The sequence below is a fragment of the Dreissena polymorpha genome, chromosome 8, assembly GCF_020536995.1.
Source record: "Dreissena polymorpha isolate Duluth1 chromosome 8, UMN_Dpol_1.0, whole genome shotgun sequence".
NCBI classification, from domain to species: domain Eukaryota; kingdom Metazoa; phylum Mollusca; class Bivalvia; order Myida; family Dreissenidae; genus Dreissena; species Dreissena polymorpha.
The window spans coordinates 48341022-48361685 of NC_068362.1; the positions used below are offsets into that span (position 1 = coordinate 48341022).

At 36.7% G+C, this 20664-nt stretch overlaps 1 protein-coding gene across 1 annotated transcript; it reads left to right on the forward strand.

Moving 5' to 3' along the window:
- Window positions 1-1302: 1302 nt before the first annotated feature.
- Window positions 1303-19582, forward strand: LOC127841382 (mediator of RNA polymerase II transcription subunit 28-like). The gene is made up of 6 exons (XM_052370190.1): window positions 1303-1455; window positions 2592-2658; window positions 11624-11736; window positions 12486-12733; window positions 15099-15280; window positions 18617-19582. Exons 1-6 carry the CDS (start codon window positions 1381-1383, stop codon window positions 18736-18738), a joined length of 807 nt encoding a protein of 268 aa, XP_052226150.1. The 5' UTR covers window positions 1303-1380; the 3' UTR covers window positions 18739-19582.
- Window positions 19583-20664: the final 1082 nt, after the last annotated feature.

Sequence of the window (20664 nt, forward strand, 5' to 3'; positions counted from 1 at the left end):
CTTTCGAGTCCCTTTCTTAGGACATAACCAGTACTTGGTGTCTACGGGGGAAATCTAAAGAACGCTCACGCAGTGGGAATCAAACTCGTGACCTCCCGATCGCTGGGCGGACACCATATCAAACTACACCACAGCGACCTTGTTATATTTATACTGAATTAAAAACAGCTTACGGTATTTAAAATAGTTTCTGATTCACCAATTGTTTCTCGTGACTCGGTTCATATACACAACACAATATTTACATACGCAGGCAAGATTTCTAGGTCCCGAATGTGAAAATAGTTGGATCCTTATAAGTTGTCCATGCAGAATCCATCGGTACATGAATTGTGGCATGCACAACCCGAGAGTATTACAGAAATTAATAAGTTATCAGATTTTTAAAATTTCGTGAAACAAGAGATGTGTTTGTCGGAAACACAATGCCCCCTACTGCGCCGCTTTGAAGCCATACATATGACCTTTGACCATGAAGGATGACATTGACCTGTCACCACTATAAATGTGCAGATCCATGAGATACACATGAATGCCCAATAGCAAGTTGCTATCTTCAATATTGCAAAAGTTATGGGCAATGTTAAAGTTTTCGGACGGACAGACTGACTGACAGACAGTCACAGACGGACGGACTGACGGACAGTTCAACTGCTATATGCCACCCTACCGGGGGGGGGGGGCATAAAAATATTAACAGTTGTTATTTTTATATTTACATGTAGTTCTATACAATAATAAAAAATTGATATACATATTTGGTTCGATTTTTCTGCATAGATTTGTATATGTATTAACTAATTTATTTGGTATTGTGTAATTTAACTGAAATGTAAGTAAATCTGTTTTGTTACGTTTCCATGATTTTCATTGACACTGTGCTATTAAATATTGACAATGATATATATTTTCATTGCACAAGTTGCCGCGCAACTGCTTTTATATTTCTATATAAATATATTTACGTCGGATATTTTTTATTTGTATTGTAAATATGTATTTCCATTGAAATATATGTGCATTGTCATCAAAGCAAGGATCACAATGGAAATAAGGTCTTGCTCTGTATTTTCTATCCTTGGGCTGAATTACATGTCTTTTCTATTTAATGCGCATGTGAAGTTATCGCGTATGATCCTAAAAAGCTGTTTTAAGTGTCCATATATTATATGTTTAATCTTTCGTCGGGATGAATATTTGAAACAGATTCAATTTATTCAGGGACCCATACAAACATTGTATAGGTCCCTGATTTATTACGTTTAGCCATTTTTTCCTGTCCATCCGTTTGTGTCCATCCACCAATTAATCAAGCAGCCATCAACACCGGTAAACCACCATTTGAACAATAGCCACCTCAAAGTGCACACGACTTTCAAAATGGCAGCGCCCATGGACAACTCGAATTACCTGCCGAATTCAACGCTCATTGATGACTTAGAATCATCATTCCTGGTAACACGATTATGTTTCAATATTTATTCGTTTATCAGTTTACTTTTTGTTTGCGGTCATGCGTGAAACTATGGTTTAATGAAGAATTGTTATTCTTTGTAACTGCTTTAGTGATTCGGAAAACATATTCGGACATTTAAATTATATCAAAATGTATCCCAACAAAAGCAATTTTTATTGTTGTATTTTTTTCATATTAGCGTTTAATCTTCATTCAAATTTCCTATCCATCACTGACTGATAAGTATTTAACTATGTTATATATACTTAAGGCAATCATTTGGCATATATTTGCCAATAGTCAACCAACTCTGCCAAAAACCTTGGTGTAACAATTAGCCACGACCTTAACTGGAGAAACCACATAGATAACATCACCAAGAAAGCCAACTCAACCCTCTCTTTTCTCCGCCGAAACATCAAGCCAGAATCATCAGACTTCGAATTAAAACTAAAAGCCTACATGACATACATCTGTCCCATCATAGAAAATGCATCATCAGTCTGGTCTCCGCACCAAGTCAACCAATCCAAACAGCTGGCAATGGTCCAACGCAGAGCAGCTCACTTTGTAAAGAAGGACTACTCCACTTCAAGCAGCGTGTCTACCATGCTCCAAGACTTGAACTGGAACACCTTACAACACAGGCACAACATATCAAGATGTACCATGCTGTACAAAATACAGAACAACCTTGGGGATATGCCCCTGGACCATTTCTTCATCCTTCTAGAACCACCACCCAGGGTCACAACCAGTGCTTCAGACAGATCCAGTGTAGTAGTACCTGTTACCAGAGCAGCTTCTTTCCTGCCACCATCATCCTGTGGAACAGCCTCTCACAGAGCATGATAGACCTGTCGCCACCCGAGTCCTTCCGGGTGTCACTGGCATCACACACCATCTAGACAAGATTTCTAATGTTTTTAACCTTGTAAATAGAGAGACACCTTTCGTCTTTTTAAAGTCCGACCTGTCTGCTGTATACCCACAGTTTTAACTGCATTGCGAAAATACTCTAGTTAGAGGGATGCAATTACTGAAGATGATGATGATTTGTAATGAATATTACTTCATAATTTATATCATGAATACAAGTAACATGCATATGATTGATTCTCAAATGTCTTTTCAGAACTGCATAACATTGATGACCAGCCAGGAGCCATTCAATGTCCAAGATGCAGAGGAAACAAAAACAAGTATGGTTCAAATCTCACTAAAATTGCTTTCCTCAAAATAGTAGCAATAATTCAACTCTCAGCTTTATAACCCAAAGGGTTGCTGAGAGTTGCAATGCATCGTTCATTTTCCAAATGTGCAAAATTTGATCATCAATGCAAGGGCTAAGGAACACTTAAACTGCAAAAACCTATCAACTTTTACCTATCTGAACAACAAACCCATGCAAATGGTACCATTAAAGCACAAATTACTTGCTTTTAATTAGCTCACCTGATTGCACAGGTGAGCTTTTGTGATCGGTCTTTGTCCGTTGTCTGTCCGTCCGTCCACATTTGTTTGTAAACACTCTAGAGGCCACATTTTTTGTCCGATTTTCATGAAACTTGGTTAGAAGAAATTTGTCTCAATGGTACCTTGATGGAGTTTGAAACTGGGTCATGCTGGGTCAAAAACTAGGTCACTAGGTCAAAAAAAAAGAAAAACCTTGTTAACACCATAGAAGTCACATTTTATGCACAATCTTCATGTAACTTTGTCAAAATGTTTGTCTTAATGATATGTTGGTTGAGTTCTAAAGTGGTTCCGGTCCGTTAAAAAAAATAGCCAACAGTGGGTGGGGCAGTTTTCCTTATTTGGCTATAGAGAAACCTTGTGAACACTTAGAACTCACAATTTTTGCCCAATCATCATGAAACTTGGTCAAAACATTGGTTTTATTGATATCTCGGACAAGTTCCAAAATGGTCCAGATCGGTGAAAAAACATTGCCACCAGGGGGAGGGGCAGTTTTCTCTATATGTACATGTACATGTATATAGTGAAAACATGTGAACACATTTGTGTCCTAGATACGTGATTTAAGTTCAAAAATGGTTCCAGTCTGTTGAAAAACATGGCTGCCAGGGGGACGGGGCAGTTTTTCCTCATATTTATATAGTAAAAAAACTATCATGAAACTTGGTCAAAACATTGGTTTTATTGATATCTCAAACGAGTTCGAAAATGGTCCAGATCTGTGAAAAAACATGGCCGCCAGTGGGTGGGGCAGTTTTCTCTATATGTATAAAGTGAAAACATGTGAACACTCTAGAAGTCACATTTTTGCCCAATTTTCAGGAAATTTGGTCAGAACATTTGTTTCCTAGATACGAGACTTGAGTTTGAAAATGGTTCTGGTCTGTTGAAAAACATGGCTGCCAGGGGGGGTGGCGCATTTTCCTTATATTTAAATAGTAATAAAAACTCGTGAACACTCTAGAAGTCACATTTTTTGCCAAATCATCATGAAACTTGGTGAAAACATTGGATTTCTTTATATCTCAGATGAGTTCGAAAATGGTCCCGATCTGTCTAAAAACATGGCCGCCAGGGGGGGGGGGCAGTTTTCCTAATATGACTATAGAATAACCTTGTAAACACTCTAGCAGTCACATTTTTTTGCCTAATCATCGTGAAACGTAGTCAAGACATTTGTTTTATTGATATCTCGAGCAAGTTGGAAAATGGCTCAGATCAGTGAAAAAAAAAACACTTTAGCTCACCTGATTGCTCAGGTGAGGTTTTAGGATCGGCGTTTGTCAATCTTCCGTCTGTGCACATTTAGTTTGTAAACACTATAGCATTCACATTTCTCAAGCATTCTTTACCAAAGTTGCTAAGAAGCTATATGACCACAAGATCTCAGTCAAGTTTGATAATTGGCAAAATCCCATAATAAATGCCAGAATTATTGCCCTTAGATTGACAAAATTTTCATTATATTATACAAAATCCTTGTAAACACTGTAGAGGTAACAATTTTGTTTCAGATTTTAGGAATCTTGGTCATAATATTTAATATTGTAAGCAAAGTTTGATGTTTGGTCATGAGGGCAGGCTTTCTACTGATCCCTACTTTTCCCTACTTTTTTTTCTTAACCCTACTTTTCCCTACTTTTTTCAAAAATAGGCCTATTATCCCTACTTTTTATGCCCCCGGTAGGGTGGCATATAGCAGTTGAACTGTCCGTCAGTCAGTATGCCAGTCTGTCCGTACGTCCGAAAAAAACTTTAACATTGGCCATAACTTTTAAATATTGAAGATAGCACCTTGATATTTGGCATGCATGTGTATTGCATGGAGCTGCACATTTTGAGTGGTAAAATTTCAAGGTTTACATCATCCTTCAAGGTCTAGGGTCGAAAAAACAAAGTCAAGGGAAGTAATAAGCTTTAAATGGCCATAGTTATCTGACCTGCCCACTACATATATATTTTTGTTAAATAAATCAAAGCGGCGCAGTAGGCGGCATTGTGTTTTGTGGTAAAAGGTAAAGGTCATCCTTTACGGTCTATGGTAAAAAATACAGATTTAAGGGAAGTAATAAGCTTTCAAAAGGGAGAAAATTATTCAATATTGAACACTTTATATTTTTGGCATGCATGTGTATCTCATGGAGCTGCACATTTTGAGTGGTGAATCTAAAGTCACGGTAGTGGCTTTTAATTATTTGCTACTAAAAATAGAGATTTGTTACAGACAATTATTTTCAAGGGAAGTAATTAATATAATTATAAATCTCATATTATATATTTCCTTACCAAGAATTGAAGTTCTTTTCACAGTTACTGCAGTTACTGTACAGATTTATTATATTTTATTATTTATAACCCAAATGATTGATTTTTCAAATATTTTTTTAAATGATATATTATTATTTCTTTGATGTTCTTTACATACCTGTGGACTTATGTCCATAGATACATGATCAACTCTGGCTATAATCTCTTTTAAACCACAGGCCTTGGTTGTCAGTGATGTCTGACATGGTCATAATTGACTGTGAGACCCCCCCCCCCCCCCCCCCTGGTTGGGTTGGACAAAATTCAAGGGAAATAATAACCTTTAAAGGGAGATGATTTCTATACCTGCCAAATGATAAATAGAAATTTTATTTCAATGTGGCGCAGTAAGGGGCATTGTGTTTCTGACAAACACATCTCTTGTTCATATTGCAAGTAAAATAAATAAAATGTAAAATGAAGGCTGACATGATTCTTCTTTAGATATTTTCAGAATTTCCATCCATAATGAATCTTTTGTAATGAGTACAGTTTAGATGTGTTTGGGGGATCACCTTGTGATGTCCATCCTTGAAAGCACCATGGTTCCTTGGCTAGTCAGTACAGACATACTGGTCTTTAGGTAAGATAATAATATTTTTACACTGTGAAAATACATGTATGTTCTATTTAATCATAACATATGTGCTTCTTGAAATAGAGATGACAGATATGCACGCTTCATCTAGACTTTATACTGCCAAGTTTCTTTTTTCCCAATGATGCTACTAACTGAGGGAACCCACACATGTCATGCTGTGTTTTAAACCTTATGGGTTAAATTCGTAATTGCAGATGCTGCTTTCCTTTCTTACAAAACACATTTTAGTTTATATGTTAAGCTTGCTTATCCTAACTGTCATATTTATCATAAAAAAATTTGTATGACCCCACAAAAAAGGGAGGGGGTGATTTGCCATTGTTTGTCTGTCCGTCCATCTGGCTGTCCATAGCCTAAAGTTTGTGTCGCGCAGAACTCAAAAGTATAACTGCTAGAGCCATCTTTCTGTTAATAGTTGTCAGCATGTGAACTTGTATACCTGAGTATTTTGAGGCAAGTGTATCAGATATCTTTGGAGTTATGGCCCCTGATTTAGCAAACGATAGGAATCTTTGTGACAGAGCCAAATTGTGTAAATTGATTAGAATTTGATTAACACCTAGGCATTTGTACTTTGATATAAGACATTGCATTGATCAACTGCTTTGACCAGCCTTGATTTGCTTTGTGTTAATACTATGTTGTAGTAGTAACATACTAACAACTTAGATCCATACAATGTCCATTTTAATACTATAACTAGTCAGTTTCACTGACATAAAAAAAATGGTGGACATTTGTGTTTACTAAATTTTTTAACACATTCATTGTCAATATTGGCCGTATTTTGGTTTTGAAAAAAGAAATCATAATAATAATGGATTATCGGTTAATGGATAGAGTTGGCACATGCAAAGATCTATCAATATAATATGTTTTTACATTGTACATTATATGTACTAAATATGTGAAAATCTTAAAATTTTCTCTTCTTTTTAGACCTCATTTTAACTTTTTGTGCTCTGAGAATAGCAGTTTTTTGTCCCTCAAAATGTCTAGAATTTGTTTACGGTCGGTCCCCTACCAGGGCCTTGCCCTGGACCCACAAGGGGCCTAGGCGGCCCCTTTATCCCCGGCCTAATCAGTTACTATTTCACATAATCCTTTGCAATTATAATGACAACCCTGTATGGTTTGAAACTAATTTTGCTTAACCCCCTACTCCATGTATACTCATTTTAACACCTTAGCAAACGAAATAGACCTTAGTCTCTGTTTGCTTATATACACTTATAATCAAAATATAATATTCTTCACTATTGCCTGTGGTGAGAAAATTCTTTGTTTTAGGAAGGAAAAAACTGGTTATTAGATTGGCGAATGCGGGCGGGCTGGCGGAATAAGCTTGTCCGGGCCATAACTATGTCGTTCATTGTCAGATTTTAAAATCATTTGGCACATTTGTTCACCATCATTGGACGGTGTGTCGCGCGAAATAATTACGTCGATATCTCCAAGGTCAAGGTCACACTTTGAGTTCAAAGGTCAAAAATGGCCATAAATGAGCTTGTCCTGGCCATAACTATGTCATTCATTGTGAGATTTTAAAATCATTTGGCACATTTGTTTACCATCATGGGACGGTGTGTCCCACGAAAGAATCACGTCAATATCTCCAATGTCAAGGTCGCCACGACTAAAAATAGATTTAAAAAAAAAAAAAAACTTACAAAGGGGGTTAATTTTTTTTTGGTCATTTCAAAAGTTCAGTTTGAGTTTTCTCCCTTTATCAGATTTTTTTTCACAATGAAAACCTGGTTTTGTGACAATTTTGTCCCTTGTATATTCATAGTGGGTGAATTTTGGTATATACTCATGGAGGAAAGGGGTAATACTTAGGGCTTTTGTACTTTGCTTTATAAGATTAACAGTGTATGTTTTGAATGTCCAGGGTTTTTTCAGCACTGTCTGCGCCTCCGGAAAACGGAGGCACTCCCAAAGCAAACGGACCCGATCCCAAACCAAAATTATAAAAAATATTCAAATTTCCAAAAAGAAAGAAAATGAATTATTTTTTTTATTTTTTTTTAGAATGAAGTGTCTTTTATCTTGTGTGACTAACCAGTGTTTGTTTTGATAAAAAATATCGGCTATAAGGTTTTGACTGTTCTGTTCTTATCTCAGAGTGTAACTGTAACTGAAAAACAAAAATGCAGTACTTGAATAAACGTTGAACATGCCCAATATTGCATCTGTTTATATAAAGAAGACAAAATAACAAATAAACGCAAATTTATTTGTTAAACCACTGAATTATTTAAGCATGATAAATTCACAATTTTTCCCCAAATGAGCGGTTTCATCGAAGCAAAAATTCCCAAAATGACCAATTTTGTCGATAAAAAATTCCCAATTTGGTCAGACTCCTTTTCCCAAAATAGGCAGAAAAATCCCTGATGTCATGTTCATTATTGTGTTCCATTGTGTAAATTGATGTTAACTAAGAAATAAAAATTTCAGGTGCCTGTATTTCAAGGATGGGCAAAACAAGGCATTCTTACAGCATGAGATGGACTAGGATATGTATGAATTTAACGATAATTCCAGCTGAAAATGGTAATAATTTTCTTATTTAGCCCTACTTTTTAACAGTAAAATTGGACTTTGCCCTACTCTTTGCTTAAATCTTGCCCTACTTTTGCCCTAGTTTTTTGTGGAATGGCAGTAGAAAGCCTGTGAGGGGTCAAAATATAGGTCACCATGTCAAATCTTACAAAAACCTCGTTAATACTCCATATGCCAGAGTTTTGATTCAATAATGATGAAACTTGACCAGGATGTTTGTCTGGACTATATCTAGATCAAGTTTGACGTTTGATAATGTGGGGACAAAATCTGGGTCATTGGGTCTCATCTTACAACAAGAATATCAGTGAAACTGATGGATGCTCCCTGATGATGCGCTTTGTCAATCTATGTGTTAATAACAACTTAAAAAATATATTATTAGCCTCAATGAGCTTGACCCCAGTGACCTCAAACCTCATCAAAAGGTAGAGGTCCATGCAAGGTACCTACATGCCAAATATGAAAGAGATCGGTAAAGAATTAAAGGTGCTATGAGAAACTGTAACAAAAGTGTGACGGAAAAATCTATTATTAGCCTCGGTCCCCTTGACCCCAGTGACCTCAAACCTCATCAAAAGGTAGAGGTCCGTGCAATGTACCTACATGCCAAATATGAAAGAGATCGGTAAAGAATTAAAGGTGCTATGAGAAACTAACAAAAGTGTGACGGAAAAATCTATTATTAGCCTCTGTGACCTTGACCCCAGTGACTTCAAACCTCATCAAAAGGTAGAGGTCCATGCAAGGTACCTACATGCCAAATATGAAAGAGATTGGTAAAAAATTGAAGGATTCTATGAGAATCAGTAACAAAAGTTTGACAGAAAATCTATTATTAGCCATGGTGACCTTGACCCCTGTGACCTCAAACCTCATTAAAAGGTAGAGGTCCATGCAAGGTACCTACATGCCAAATATGAAAAAGATTGGTAAAGAATTGAAGGTGATATGAGAAACTGTAACAAAAGTGTGACGGAAAAATCTATTATTAGCCTTGGTGACCTTGACCTTGACCCCAGTGACCTCAAACCTCATCAAAAGGTAGAGGTCCATGCAAGGTACCTACATGCCAAATATGAAAGAGATTGGTAAAGAATTGAAGGTGATATGAGAAACTGTAACAAAAGTGTGACGGAAAAATCTATTATTAGCCTCGGTGACCTTGACCCCAGTCACCTCAAACCTCATCAAAAGGTAGAGGTCCATGCAAGGTACCTACATGCCAAATATGAAAGAGATCGGTAAAGAATTGAAGGGGCTATGAGAAACTGTAACAAAAGTGTGACAGAAAATCTATTATTAGCCACAGCGACCTTGACCCCCAGTGACCTAAAACCTCAATAAAAGGTAGAGGTCCATGCAAGGTACCTACATGCCAAATATGAAAGAGATCGGTAAAGAATTAAAGGTGCTTTGAGAAACTGTAACAAAAGTGTGACGGAAAAATCTTTTATTAGCCGCGGTGACCTTGACCCCAGTGACCTCAAACCTCATCAAAAGGTAGAGGTCCATGCAAGGTACCTACATTCCAAATATGAAAGAGATTGGTAAATTATTGAAGGTGCTATGAGAAACTGTAACAAAAGTGTGAAGGACGGAAGGAAGGAAGGAAGCTCCACCAAAAATATTTCGGGGAGCATAAAAACCTTGTAAACACACTAGAGGCTGTAGTTTTGATCCAATAATGATGATACTTGACCAGGATGTTTTTCTTGATAATATCAGGCAAAGTTTGACATTAGGTCATGTGGGGTCAAAATCTTGGTCAGGAGGTCCAAATCTTACAAAAACCTTGTAAACACATGTAGAATTAGCATAACTTGCAAATGTTTGGATTGCAAAAAAAAACATACAAATGGACAGTACTCAATCAGAATTAATCATATGCTCACACTGCAAAAGTAATTAGAAGACAACCAATCTAATATGCTCTAGAGTACTGAATTTTTCAACTTGGCTATGAACAAGGCCTTGTTAAAAAAAGGTGAGCAAACTAGGGCCATCTTGGCCCTCTTGTTTACTTCGTTTTTCTTTCGTATAACTATCCAAGATCATGAAAAACTGTCATAAGGTTGCCAACTTAAGATGAAGCTATTGGTTAGGTTGCAGTACACCAATCTTTTGCACACTGTGATGTAGCCCAAGTAGATAACACTTTTTCAATATTTACACTGTTCCAAATTTCAAAAAAAAATGTCAACAAGAATAGTGTGTTGAAACATTGTTGTGTTTTATTAGGACCTTTGTAGGTTGCTATGCAGGTAATTCTTATGTTTTTTTGAAGTTTATTAATCGCTTTCCTTAATTTGTCATGAATGACATCTGTTTAGGGTAGTGCATTGATCAGCTGCGGTTTTGTTTATGAAGGGTAGCATATGGACCCCCAGAGTCGTCACAGCAGAAATAATCAAAGGCTCTGGGAATTTGTTTATATGGACTATCCTTAAAAATGCTCAACAACAAAATCAGAAAGGGTTTGCTTTTACACCATTAACATCTAATTTTTCCAGGAACATTTTTGGGGACACATACAATAATTGCCAGTTGGATTCAATCGTAGCAGCATAAATATATTATACAGCATCAATTAAATTTTCACATTTACACTGACAACAAATGTTTTTGTTTTCTGTAGACTTCTAAACCTAAATACCATGCAATACTTTTTGAGAAAAGCATTGTGTTAAGTACTAGTGCTGTTTCTTATTCTGCTGCATTTAATGTAATTTTTAAGATAAAGAAGTCATTTATTTGTTTGGTTAAAACAGCAGTTACTGTGCAAGACATTGAGTTTTAATTAACATGTTACAAACAACCAACACAATGGCTATATTTGTATAACTGATGAATGATGTCTTTATTTAGCAAATTCAGCATACCCTCAAATATGAAGTCTATAAACCAAGTTCCCTTTGTTTTAAATGGCCATATTATTAGAACACCAGAGCTGGCTGGCAGAAGGAAATATTTGTCCAGAGTAAAGTTTTGTCCTGAATGGATGGAAGATATGTACACCTATTTCTTAAATTAGGGGCAATATATGTATACATACAAATCATTTGTGACACCTGTTTATTTTGTGCCTCTTCACCAAACTTGTTTCTGGCAAGGTAACAAAGTATTACAAAACCAACGTCAAAAAATGTTAGATAGACCTTTGTTATTCTTTAATCGCCTGATGTTAAGTAATTTGATTGCAATAATTATTTCAGGTGTTGAAAATGCCATGCAGAAGTTCTTGGAGTTATCTAGACAGACCGAGGCATTCTTCCTGAGGAAAAGAATGCTGATCAGTTTTCAAAAACCAGAGGATCTTGTTAAAGATGTAAGATTTCTATACTTTTGCTTGAAGTGAAAAAAAAGTGTTTCATTGGTTTTTTGCTGTTATGCTAATGCTTCTTTGTTCTAAACAAAGTACATTTTTGAAATTATTTGTTTGCTTTAGTATTTATTAAATATTTTGAGCTACCGGTATACTGTTCACCCATATGGTGTTGTCTGTTGAGCTACCGGTATACTGTTCACCCATATGGTGTCGTCTGTTGAGCTATCGGTATACTGTTCACCCATATGGTGACGTCTGTGTAATTTTACTGTGTCTACTACTAAGTATTTAATGGAAACTTCATAAAATTGTTTGGGATTTAAGTCCTCTAGCTGCAACCATTTGAGTTACACATGACACAAATTAAAAACTTAACATTTTTGTTTCCAAAAAGGGCCATGTTTCTGGTTATGGCCATATGATCCAAACCAAATTATGGAGGTGAGCAATTTAACATGCTGGTTAATATGTATACATGTATATTTATGTAGAGTTTTAGTACTCTTAGTCTAGCAGCAATATGTTTTGAATACTATGCGAAACAAGTGCAGAAAAGTATTGTTTCATATAAAAAAGACAGAAGTATTAATAGACAAGGGCAAACTTTTTGCCCCTTGCCCCCCCCCCCTCCCTAATTAAGTTTGGTCATAACAAAAGCCTTGCCAATATTCCCTTTCTTTAACTGTGTTTGCAGGTTTATAACAAGCGCCTTCTTGTACTAACTGTTATGTGTCCCATGCATTATCCAGGAGATCAATGACCTCAAGACAGAGTTAGCCCGTAAGGAGCAGCTTCTTGACAAACATGCTGAAAAGTTGAAGCGCTGTCAGGTGTTGATAAAGGACCGGGAGGGTGGCCCTCCTCTGCCCCCTCAGACGATCCCTCAGCAGCAAGGGGCCATGGGACCCCTCGGTGGACACCCCACCCCACCTCCACACTCGGGTCAGGCAATGCTGATGGGGTCTGGTCAGTCTATGGGACACTTACCCCAATACAGGTTTGTATTTCATTTTTTACCCAGACTATTCAGCAAATCTTCAGAGCCATAAAACTGGCTTATTTGTCTGCCAATTTTAAAGGTACCGTCAACCACGACGACAAAGAAATTAAAAGTTGTAAAATACTGTATTTTTTTGCAATTATTAGTTTATATTGATTAAAATATTACAACTGGTATATTACATTACTTGAAAAAAGTTCATATTTTGTTTTCACCAAATGGTTAGTATTATTCTTTTATGTTAACATTCTCAAAATTCTTGTTTTATTATATTTATCAAATTTTTGAATGACATCATTTTATGATTTATAAACAGATTGCAAAAAACATTTGTTCAAGATAAACTTTAATAACAAATTGTTACATTGAAATTAAGTGATTTTTATATTTAGTAGCAAAAAAGTAAGGAGAATCCAACTTAAAAAAGATGTATCTATTAAAAGTATATTCTATCGATGCCGTGAACAATCCCCTTGTTTATAACATGACTGCTGCTAAGTCTATTACTAGCAACCTATCAGAGAATAGGTCAGATACCTTATTTCAATATAGGCAATCCTAGTAATTTTCAAAAACAAAAATGACAGGTAACCAACATCAGATGGAAAAAGTAAAGGAAAGTTAGGTCATGCTAATTGTTTGTCATGAGATCTCTTTAAACCTCACGCCATATGCAAGTAGTGTTGCCATGATCGCAACATCTTGATGAATTATTATTCAATTTTTTGTCTCAAACAAACAACCTCTACAAAGTTATCATTCCTACTGCCTTTCAGCACCTCATGAACCTGAAAAACTCGTAACTTTATGTTTCCTCTAGCAAATATCTTCTTTGTACAATAAACAATTTCTTCACCACGTTAACAATCCTGCTACACTCACTAATGCCTCAAGAAAGAAGTAAAGTTCAGGTGATCTACGTCATTAGGTATTTTGCATATGTCATGAACTATATATAAGTTACAGAAACATTGAAACCTACAAACACTTTTTGGAATTTGGAAAAAGATTCATGATTGAATGAAGGAACTTTCATTAATCTTGTAGAACATGCATAGATTTGATCTTCAGCATCTAAAAATATGTGAAATAGAAAGAACGACAATATCTTTTGGAGAGATAAATGTACCTACGTTATAAGCAAAGGACCTGTGCAACAATTCCCTGGCTTTTTAGTCTGTTTAGTTAACACCGTAGTAACGTTTTCCATATATAAAAATGCTCACCCTTCCAACTTTAAACGCTCAGTGGGACGATGGATAGAAAGAGAAAGTCACATGCTTAAGTACATTTCAACCCATGCGCATTGCACGCTTTTTTCGCTTTAAAAAACAGTGGAGCGATACAGGGCCACCATGGCCCTTTTGTATATATAATATATACAATTCACTACGCATGCACAATTTGCATTCCTGGGTTTACCACGTGACGATGATGATCAATCTACTGGCGTTAACTGCTAGTTTCCTGGTACTGGTACCCAGTAAAATTTATTACCGAATATACTGAAAATATGAAAACTTAACAACTTGTTTCAAGTAATGTAATATACCAGTCGTGATATTTTAATCAATATAATCTAATAATTGTAAAAAAATACGGTTTTTTTCAACAGTTCTTTAATGTCTTGTTAAAATGTGCTGCAAAGTTAAATAAGTGTCTGCTAATAGTGATACTTCTACATGAAGTACAGTGCTTATTGTCGGACATAAACTTATGTAATTCTTTTAGTTGTTCTTAAAACTGAATACGTGTTAATCTCCATATTGATTCATACCCAAAAATAAGAGAATTATGGAACTAGTTGTACATGTAAAAATGAAGTTTGAAACTTAGTATATTAACAATTTTATGAAGAATGAGTTCTGGTTCCTTCGAGATGTGCAATCTTGAACGCAAATCCTACTTTTCTTTGTGAAAACCATTGTTTGGTATTTGAAAACTCTGTTAAATTATTGGTAGTAGTAATTAGATACAGGTACATGTATTTGTAAAAACAACAATCAAAGACTCAAGTTATTATTATTTTTTATTAATGTATTTTCTTATGCACCTAGTCTATGAAGCTTATATGAAGAAGAGGGGGTATATTGTTTTGCACATGTCGGTCCGTCCGTATGTCCGTCCACCAGATGGTTACCGGATGATAACTCAAGAACGCTTAGGCCTAGGATCATGAAACTTTATAGGTACATTGATCATGACTCGCAGATGACCCCTATTGATTTTCAGGTCACTAGTTGATTTTGTCCCTGCCCATTATTGAAAACTATTTCAAATGGTTTTAATTCCTCATGTGTTTTTGTTACCATGTATTTACTTAACTTACCAGGGTAATACCACAAGATTTGCCTGTTTTTAGCCAGCAGTTGCAGATGTCCCAGCATGCAGGCCAGGGAGGTCTAGGTCAAGGCCAGGGAGGTCTAGGACCGGGCCAGGGGGGTCTAGGACCAGGCCAGGGGGGTCTAGGACCGGGCCAGGGACAGTACCAGACTTACCAGACCAGCATGCACCCCTCCGTACAGGGACCAATGGCTGCAGCAGGTATGAGTCCTTTTTTAGCTCACCTGATTGCTCAGGTGAGCTTTTGTGACCGGTCTTTGTCCGTCTTTGTCCGACTTCCGTCCGTCCGCCCATCCGTCGTCCACATTTGGTTTGTAAACACTCTAGAGGCCACATTTCAAGTCCGATCTTCATGAAACTTGGTCAGAAGATTTGTCCCAATGATATCTTGATCAAGTTCGAAACTGGGTCATGCTGGGTTAAAAACTAGGTCACTAGGTAAAAAAAAAGAAAAACCTTGTAAACACTGTAGAAGTCACATTTCATGCCCAATCTTCATGTTACTTTGTCAAAATGTTTGCCTTAATGATATGTTGGTCGAGTTTAAAAGTGGTTCCGGTCCTTTGAAAAACATGGCCGCCAGTGGGCGGGGCAGTTTTCCTTATTTGGCTATAGAGAAACCTTGTAAACATTCCAGAAGTCACAATTTTTGCCGTATCATCATGAAAGTTTGTCAAAACATTGGCTTTATTGATATCTCGGACGAGTTCGAAAATGGTCCAGATCGGTGAAAAAGTATGGCCACCAGTGAGCGGGGCATTTTTCTCTATATGTATATTAGTGAAAACGTGTGAACACTCTAGAAGTCACATTTTTGGCCCAATTTTCATGAAATTTGATCAGAACATTTGTTTCCTAGATATGAGAGTTGAGTTTGAAAATGGTTCCGGTCAGTTGAATAACATGGCTGCCAGTGGGGAGGCAGTTTTCCTTTTTGGCTATAGAGAAACCTTGTAAACACTTTAGAAGTCACATTTTTTGCCCAATCATCATGAAAGTTGGTCAAAACTGTGGTTTTATTGATATCTTAGACGAGTTCGAAAATGGTCCAGATCGGTAAAAAAAGTATGGTTGCCAGTGGGCGGGGCATTTTTCTCTATATGTATATAGTGAACACTATAGAAGTCACATTTTCGGCCCAATTTCAGGAAATTTGATCAGAATATTTGTTTCCTTGTTCCCTTAGATTGTCCAAATTTTCATTATATTATACAAAATCCTTGTAAACACTCTAGAGGTCACAATTTTGTTTCAGATTTTATGAATCTTGGTCATAATATTTATTTTTGTAAGCAAAGTTTGATGTTTGGTAAGGGGGGGTCAACTCATAGGTCACCAGGTAAAATCTTACAAAAACACTCCATATGCCAGAGTTTTGGTTAAATAATGATGAAACTTGACCAGGATGTTTGTCTGGACAATATCTAAGTCAAGTTTGACGTTTGGTAAAGATTGAATGAACCGACTCCTCTCAGGTGAGCGAACTAGGGCCATCTTGGCCCTCTTGTACATGAGAATACCTCTGGGAAGTTTGAACAAAAATGGCCTGTTTCAGCTGGACTACCCATACATCGATCAATATTGCTTGCTCTTGATGCTGTACATTGGGACTGAACAGTTTCGGGAGGGGGGCATGCAGGTTTTACTAGTATCTCTTGTTTATATTTGAGACTAGGTTGACATCAAGAATAAGAAAAATATGGGTTCTTTCCATTTATGTTATCAGTAAACTTATTATTATCATATAAATATTGTGCATAGCAAGATCCTTAACTGCAGATGCTCCCATATTGCCCTTTATGAATTTGTGTACTTGAATTTTGTATAATAAGGTATCAACTTGAAACTTAGGTAAATAGATTTGATTGGTGGTGCACAGTGTAGAAGGACCATAACTTTTGCTCCACTAGTTTATTAGTTATTTCCCTTTGGTACTTTTTGTTCCTAATCTTGTATGCCCCCAGATCGAAAGATCAGGGGTTATATTGTTTTTGGCCTGTATGTTTGTTATTGTATTTGTGTGTCTGTCCCAAAACTTTAACCTTGCTCATAAAATGAAAACTCTTGGGTCTATGTTCTTTAAACTTCACATGTGCATCCATCTCATTGAGATCTACAATCAAACATGGTGTGAGGTCACTAGATCAAAGGTCACTGTGACCTTTACATTCAAAATATAACCTTGTTTCTAAAAAAGCTGTCGTGTGGCTTCAAAGCACAGTAGGGGGGTATTGTGTTTCACAAACACAGCTCTTGTTTACTTAAATTTTGTACAGAGCATATTTCTAAAACTAAAAGAGGTATCCACATAAAACTTAATAGGTAGCTAGATCTAATTATTGGGATATGCAGTGCACACTAACAATAACTCTTGCTTCCATATTTTATAGTTATATCCTTTTGTTGATATTTAGCTCACCTGCACACCAAGTGCTCTATGTGAGCTAATGTTATTACCCTATGTCTGGCATCTGTCGTTGTACGTCTTTGGGTGTGCATTGTCTACATAAACATCCAATCTTGATGAATCTTTGAGTGCTTATCTATACAATATCTGAGTGTGAATCAGGGTCAAAGGCATCCAAAACCTAGGTCACCATGTTAGGAAAGCCACCCAAAAGGCCTCAAATATGACTCAATCTATATGAAATTCGGTCAGAATGTTTGTCATGACAATATTGAGCCCAAGTTCAAATCTGGGTCATGTGGGCCAAGAAAACTAAGTCAGTAGGTCAAATGTTTTAAAAACCTTGTTACCTCTCTAGTTAACCACATTTTTGACTCAATCTTGATGAAGATTGGTATGAATGTTTATCTTGACAATATCAAGGCCAAGGTAAAATCTGGGTCACATGCACATAGAAGCATGGTAAAAAATTATTGCCATTTAATGATCAAAGTTTATGCCTCAAGCTACATGAAACTTGGTCAGAATACTTACCGACTATACCTAGGCCAAGTTTAAATTTGGTGAGGTGCATCTAAAAAGGTCAAGTCTTAAACAGGTGGGTGTCGGTGAACTCAGTTGAGGGTTTATGGCCCAAAATGGCCCTCTTGTTCAATTAAAATGTAACACCTTGAAACTCAATGCAAATCTTATTGATAGGATTTGCAGAAACAGAATGATCGCTTCCATATTTAGAGAGTTATTGCCCTTTGTTCATTTATTAAATGTACAATTCTGAATGTAGCAATATATTGCATTCAATATGAACTTGATTTCATAATTTCACAGTTATTGCCCTTTTGAATGTCCCCATTAAAAATTCTATCCAGGGAATATCTTGACTTTACTATGGGGTATCTAAGCAAACCCTTAATAGGTATGAAGCTTTCATTGTTGGGATACCAGTTCTTATATTTAAGTACCTATGCCCTGCAGGCATTGAAGGGGGGGGGGATATTTCAGGCATTACAGTGACAGTTTTAATGCACCATAAACTAAATAAACACAGCTGTTCAAAAAAAATGCTAAAATGTATAAAATTGTTAAGTTTTATAGTTTCTGAATATTTGGATTGGTGTTTTGTTCTGCAGGAATGCAGCCCCTGCCTATGGGTATGGGCCCCAGACAGCAGCCCCCGCCCTCCTATCCTCAGGGGCCTCTAGCCTACCTCGAGCAGACCACTTCCAACATCGGTCTGCCAGACAGAAGATAGCCTGCTGTTGATAGGAACAAGCAAGAAATAGTAGAAGTTATGGTTTTAAGTCAGCGGACGCATTCGTGAAAGACAGTGCCCAGATGATGCAATACCTGTATGTGACGTATTTATGGGAGATTTGCTTGTTTTATCTTGTAGAGACATGTGCTGAAGAGACCCATAAGAGACAAAAGGGAGACAATGCATGGATGTGTTCAATGGAGAAAATTCAATACATGTTCATGGGAGATAATCCCTGGATGTGTGAAAGGGAGAAACTGTTGCCTTAGTCAGGGGGACAGTGCTTTAAAGATTTCAGGATACAACAATATTAGTGTTTATTTATGAGAGCATGCAGATTTAATAAGGCTTATTAAATTCTTAAATGCTATCAACTAGGTTTAGATCTATACCACTATTTCCTGCCCTGCTAGTCAAATGAGCAGAGCTATAATGCGCCCGTTATGTAGAATTTTTATTACAATCACTATGTAACCTCCCCATAACCACCAGTTGAATAGATGAACCCAGCCCACTTAAATCGTATTAGGCCGGCGCGCTCGGGTTAACGTATACCCTTGGCAGACAAAACAGTAGGGTCATTCATCAAACACTAGTAGTTGGTTGAAATATCAACAAACTTCATTGTTACTGAATATTGTATTGGTATTCATATAAAACAAGTTTTATAAACATGGAAATTCAATTTTATTATGCATATGATTATTATGTTCCAATTGACAATATGGATTATGCTTGTAAGATCCATGTTCAATGCAGTATGCATACAAAAATTGCTTTGTATAAATTTGTACTGAAAATATTGTCAACGGCAATAAAATAATAAAATCAGAATAAAACATTTTTTAAACCAGAAAACTTTATCAATTCAGGCAAGTAATGTAACACATTGTAGTGGTCATCTCTTTATTTAGAAACTCATATTTCGGTTGTAAAAGGTATTTCCAAAACATTTGTGCCACCAATTTCTTTGTTCATATGTGCGTTAGCTTCGCTTGTCGTACAAGCCTTATTTTTTTCCCTGAATGTCTTACACAGTGACTTATGCCTAGGCACATCTCCCTCCCATTTGATAGTCTTGCCACACACACAAACATACGCCCCACCAAAGTGCTTAGCAACCATATGAATCTCCAAACTTCTCTGAGAATAAAACCCTTGATTGCAGTTGAAACACTTGAACTTGGCAATATTGCCACCCTGACAAGCACCGCTCTTGCTATGTTGGTCCTGGTAGTACTCCGAGTAAAACTTCTTGTCACAAAAATCACATTTATAAGGCTGAACATTTAAATGAACTTTGTTCACATGCTGTTCCAAAAATCGATTTCGAACGAAAGTCAATGAGCAGTGTGTGCATTTAAGTTTATAATCGGTATTTTGCGAGTGTTTTATGTTAATATGTTCATCCAAACTACAGCGGGAAATATAACCTTTGCCACATTTTTCACATATATGCTTTTTGGGTGTCTCGGTTCCCCTTTTCCCCTTGTCTTTTTTATTATCCCCTCCATGCATTCTTCTCTTATGGGTACCAAGTGAGTCTGACCTGGCAAACTGTTTCCCACAAACATCGCAGATGAGCGACTTGCGTTTGGTTGACGACCCAGGGGTAGTTTCAGGTATTGAATGCTCTTTGACAACCTGCAAATTATTTCCGTTGCAGTGTTTTGGGTCTGCTTCCTCACCGGCGCCCTGCCCATGGTCTGTCATTAGCTCTGGGAAGCTTTCAATGTCTGGACTTTCTTCAGAAGAATTTGTCTGAAATCATTTATTTTTTTGTCATCAACATATGATTTTATACCTGGTCCTATCTTTGTTTGCTTGGAGCAATATCGCCAGTGCAATGACATCTCTAAAATTTCAGCACAAGTTTATTTATAGTGAAAAGAGTTTAGATACTGAAGTATGCAGCATAATATT

Excerpts from the sequence above, each read along its gene's own strand:
- LOC127841382 (XM_052370190.1), top strand. The coding sequence starts at position 1,381 with ATGGCAGCGCCCATGGACAACTCGAATTACCTGCCGAATTCAACGCTC. Across the intron at positions 1,456-2,591 it reads ACTTAGAATCATCATTCCTG|AACTGCATAACATTGATGAC; the intron begins GTAACACGATTA and ends ATGTCTTTTCAG. Across the intron at positions 2,659-11,623 it reads TGCAGAGGAAACAAAAACAA|GTGTTGAAAATGCCATGCAG; the intron begins GTATGGTTCAAA and ends TAATTATTTCAG.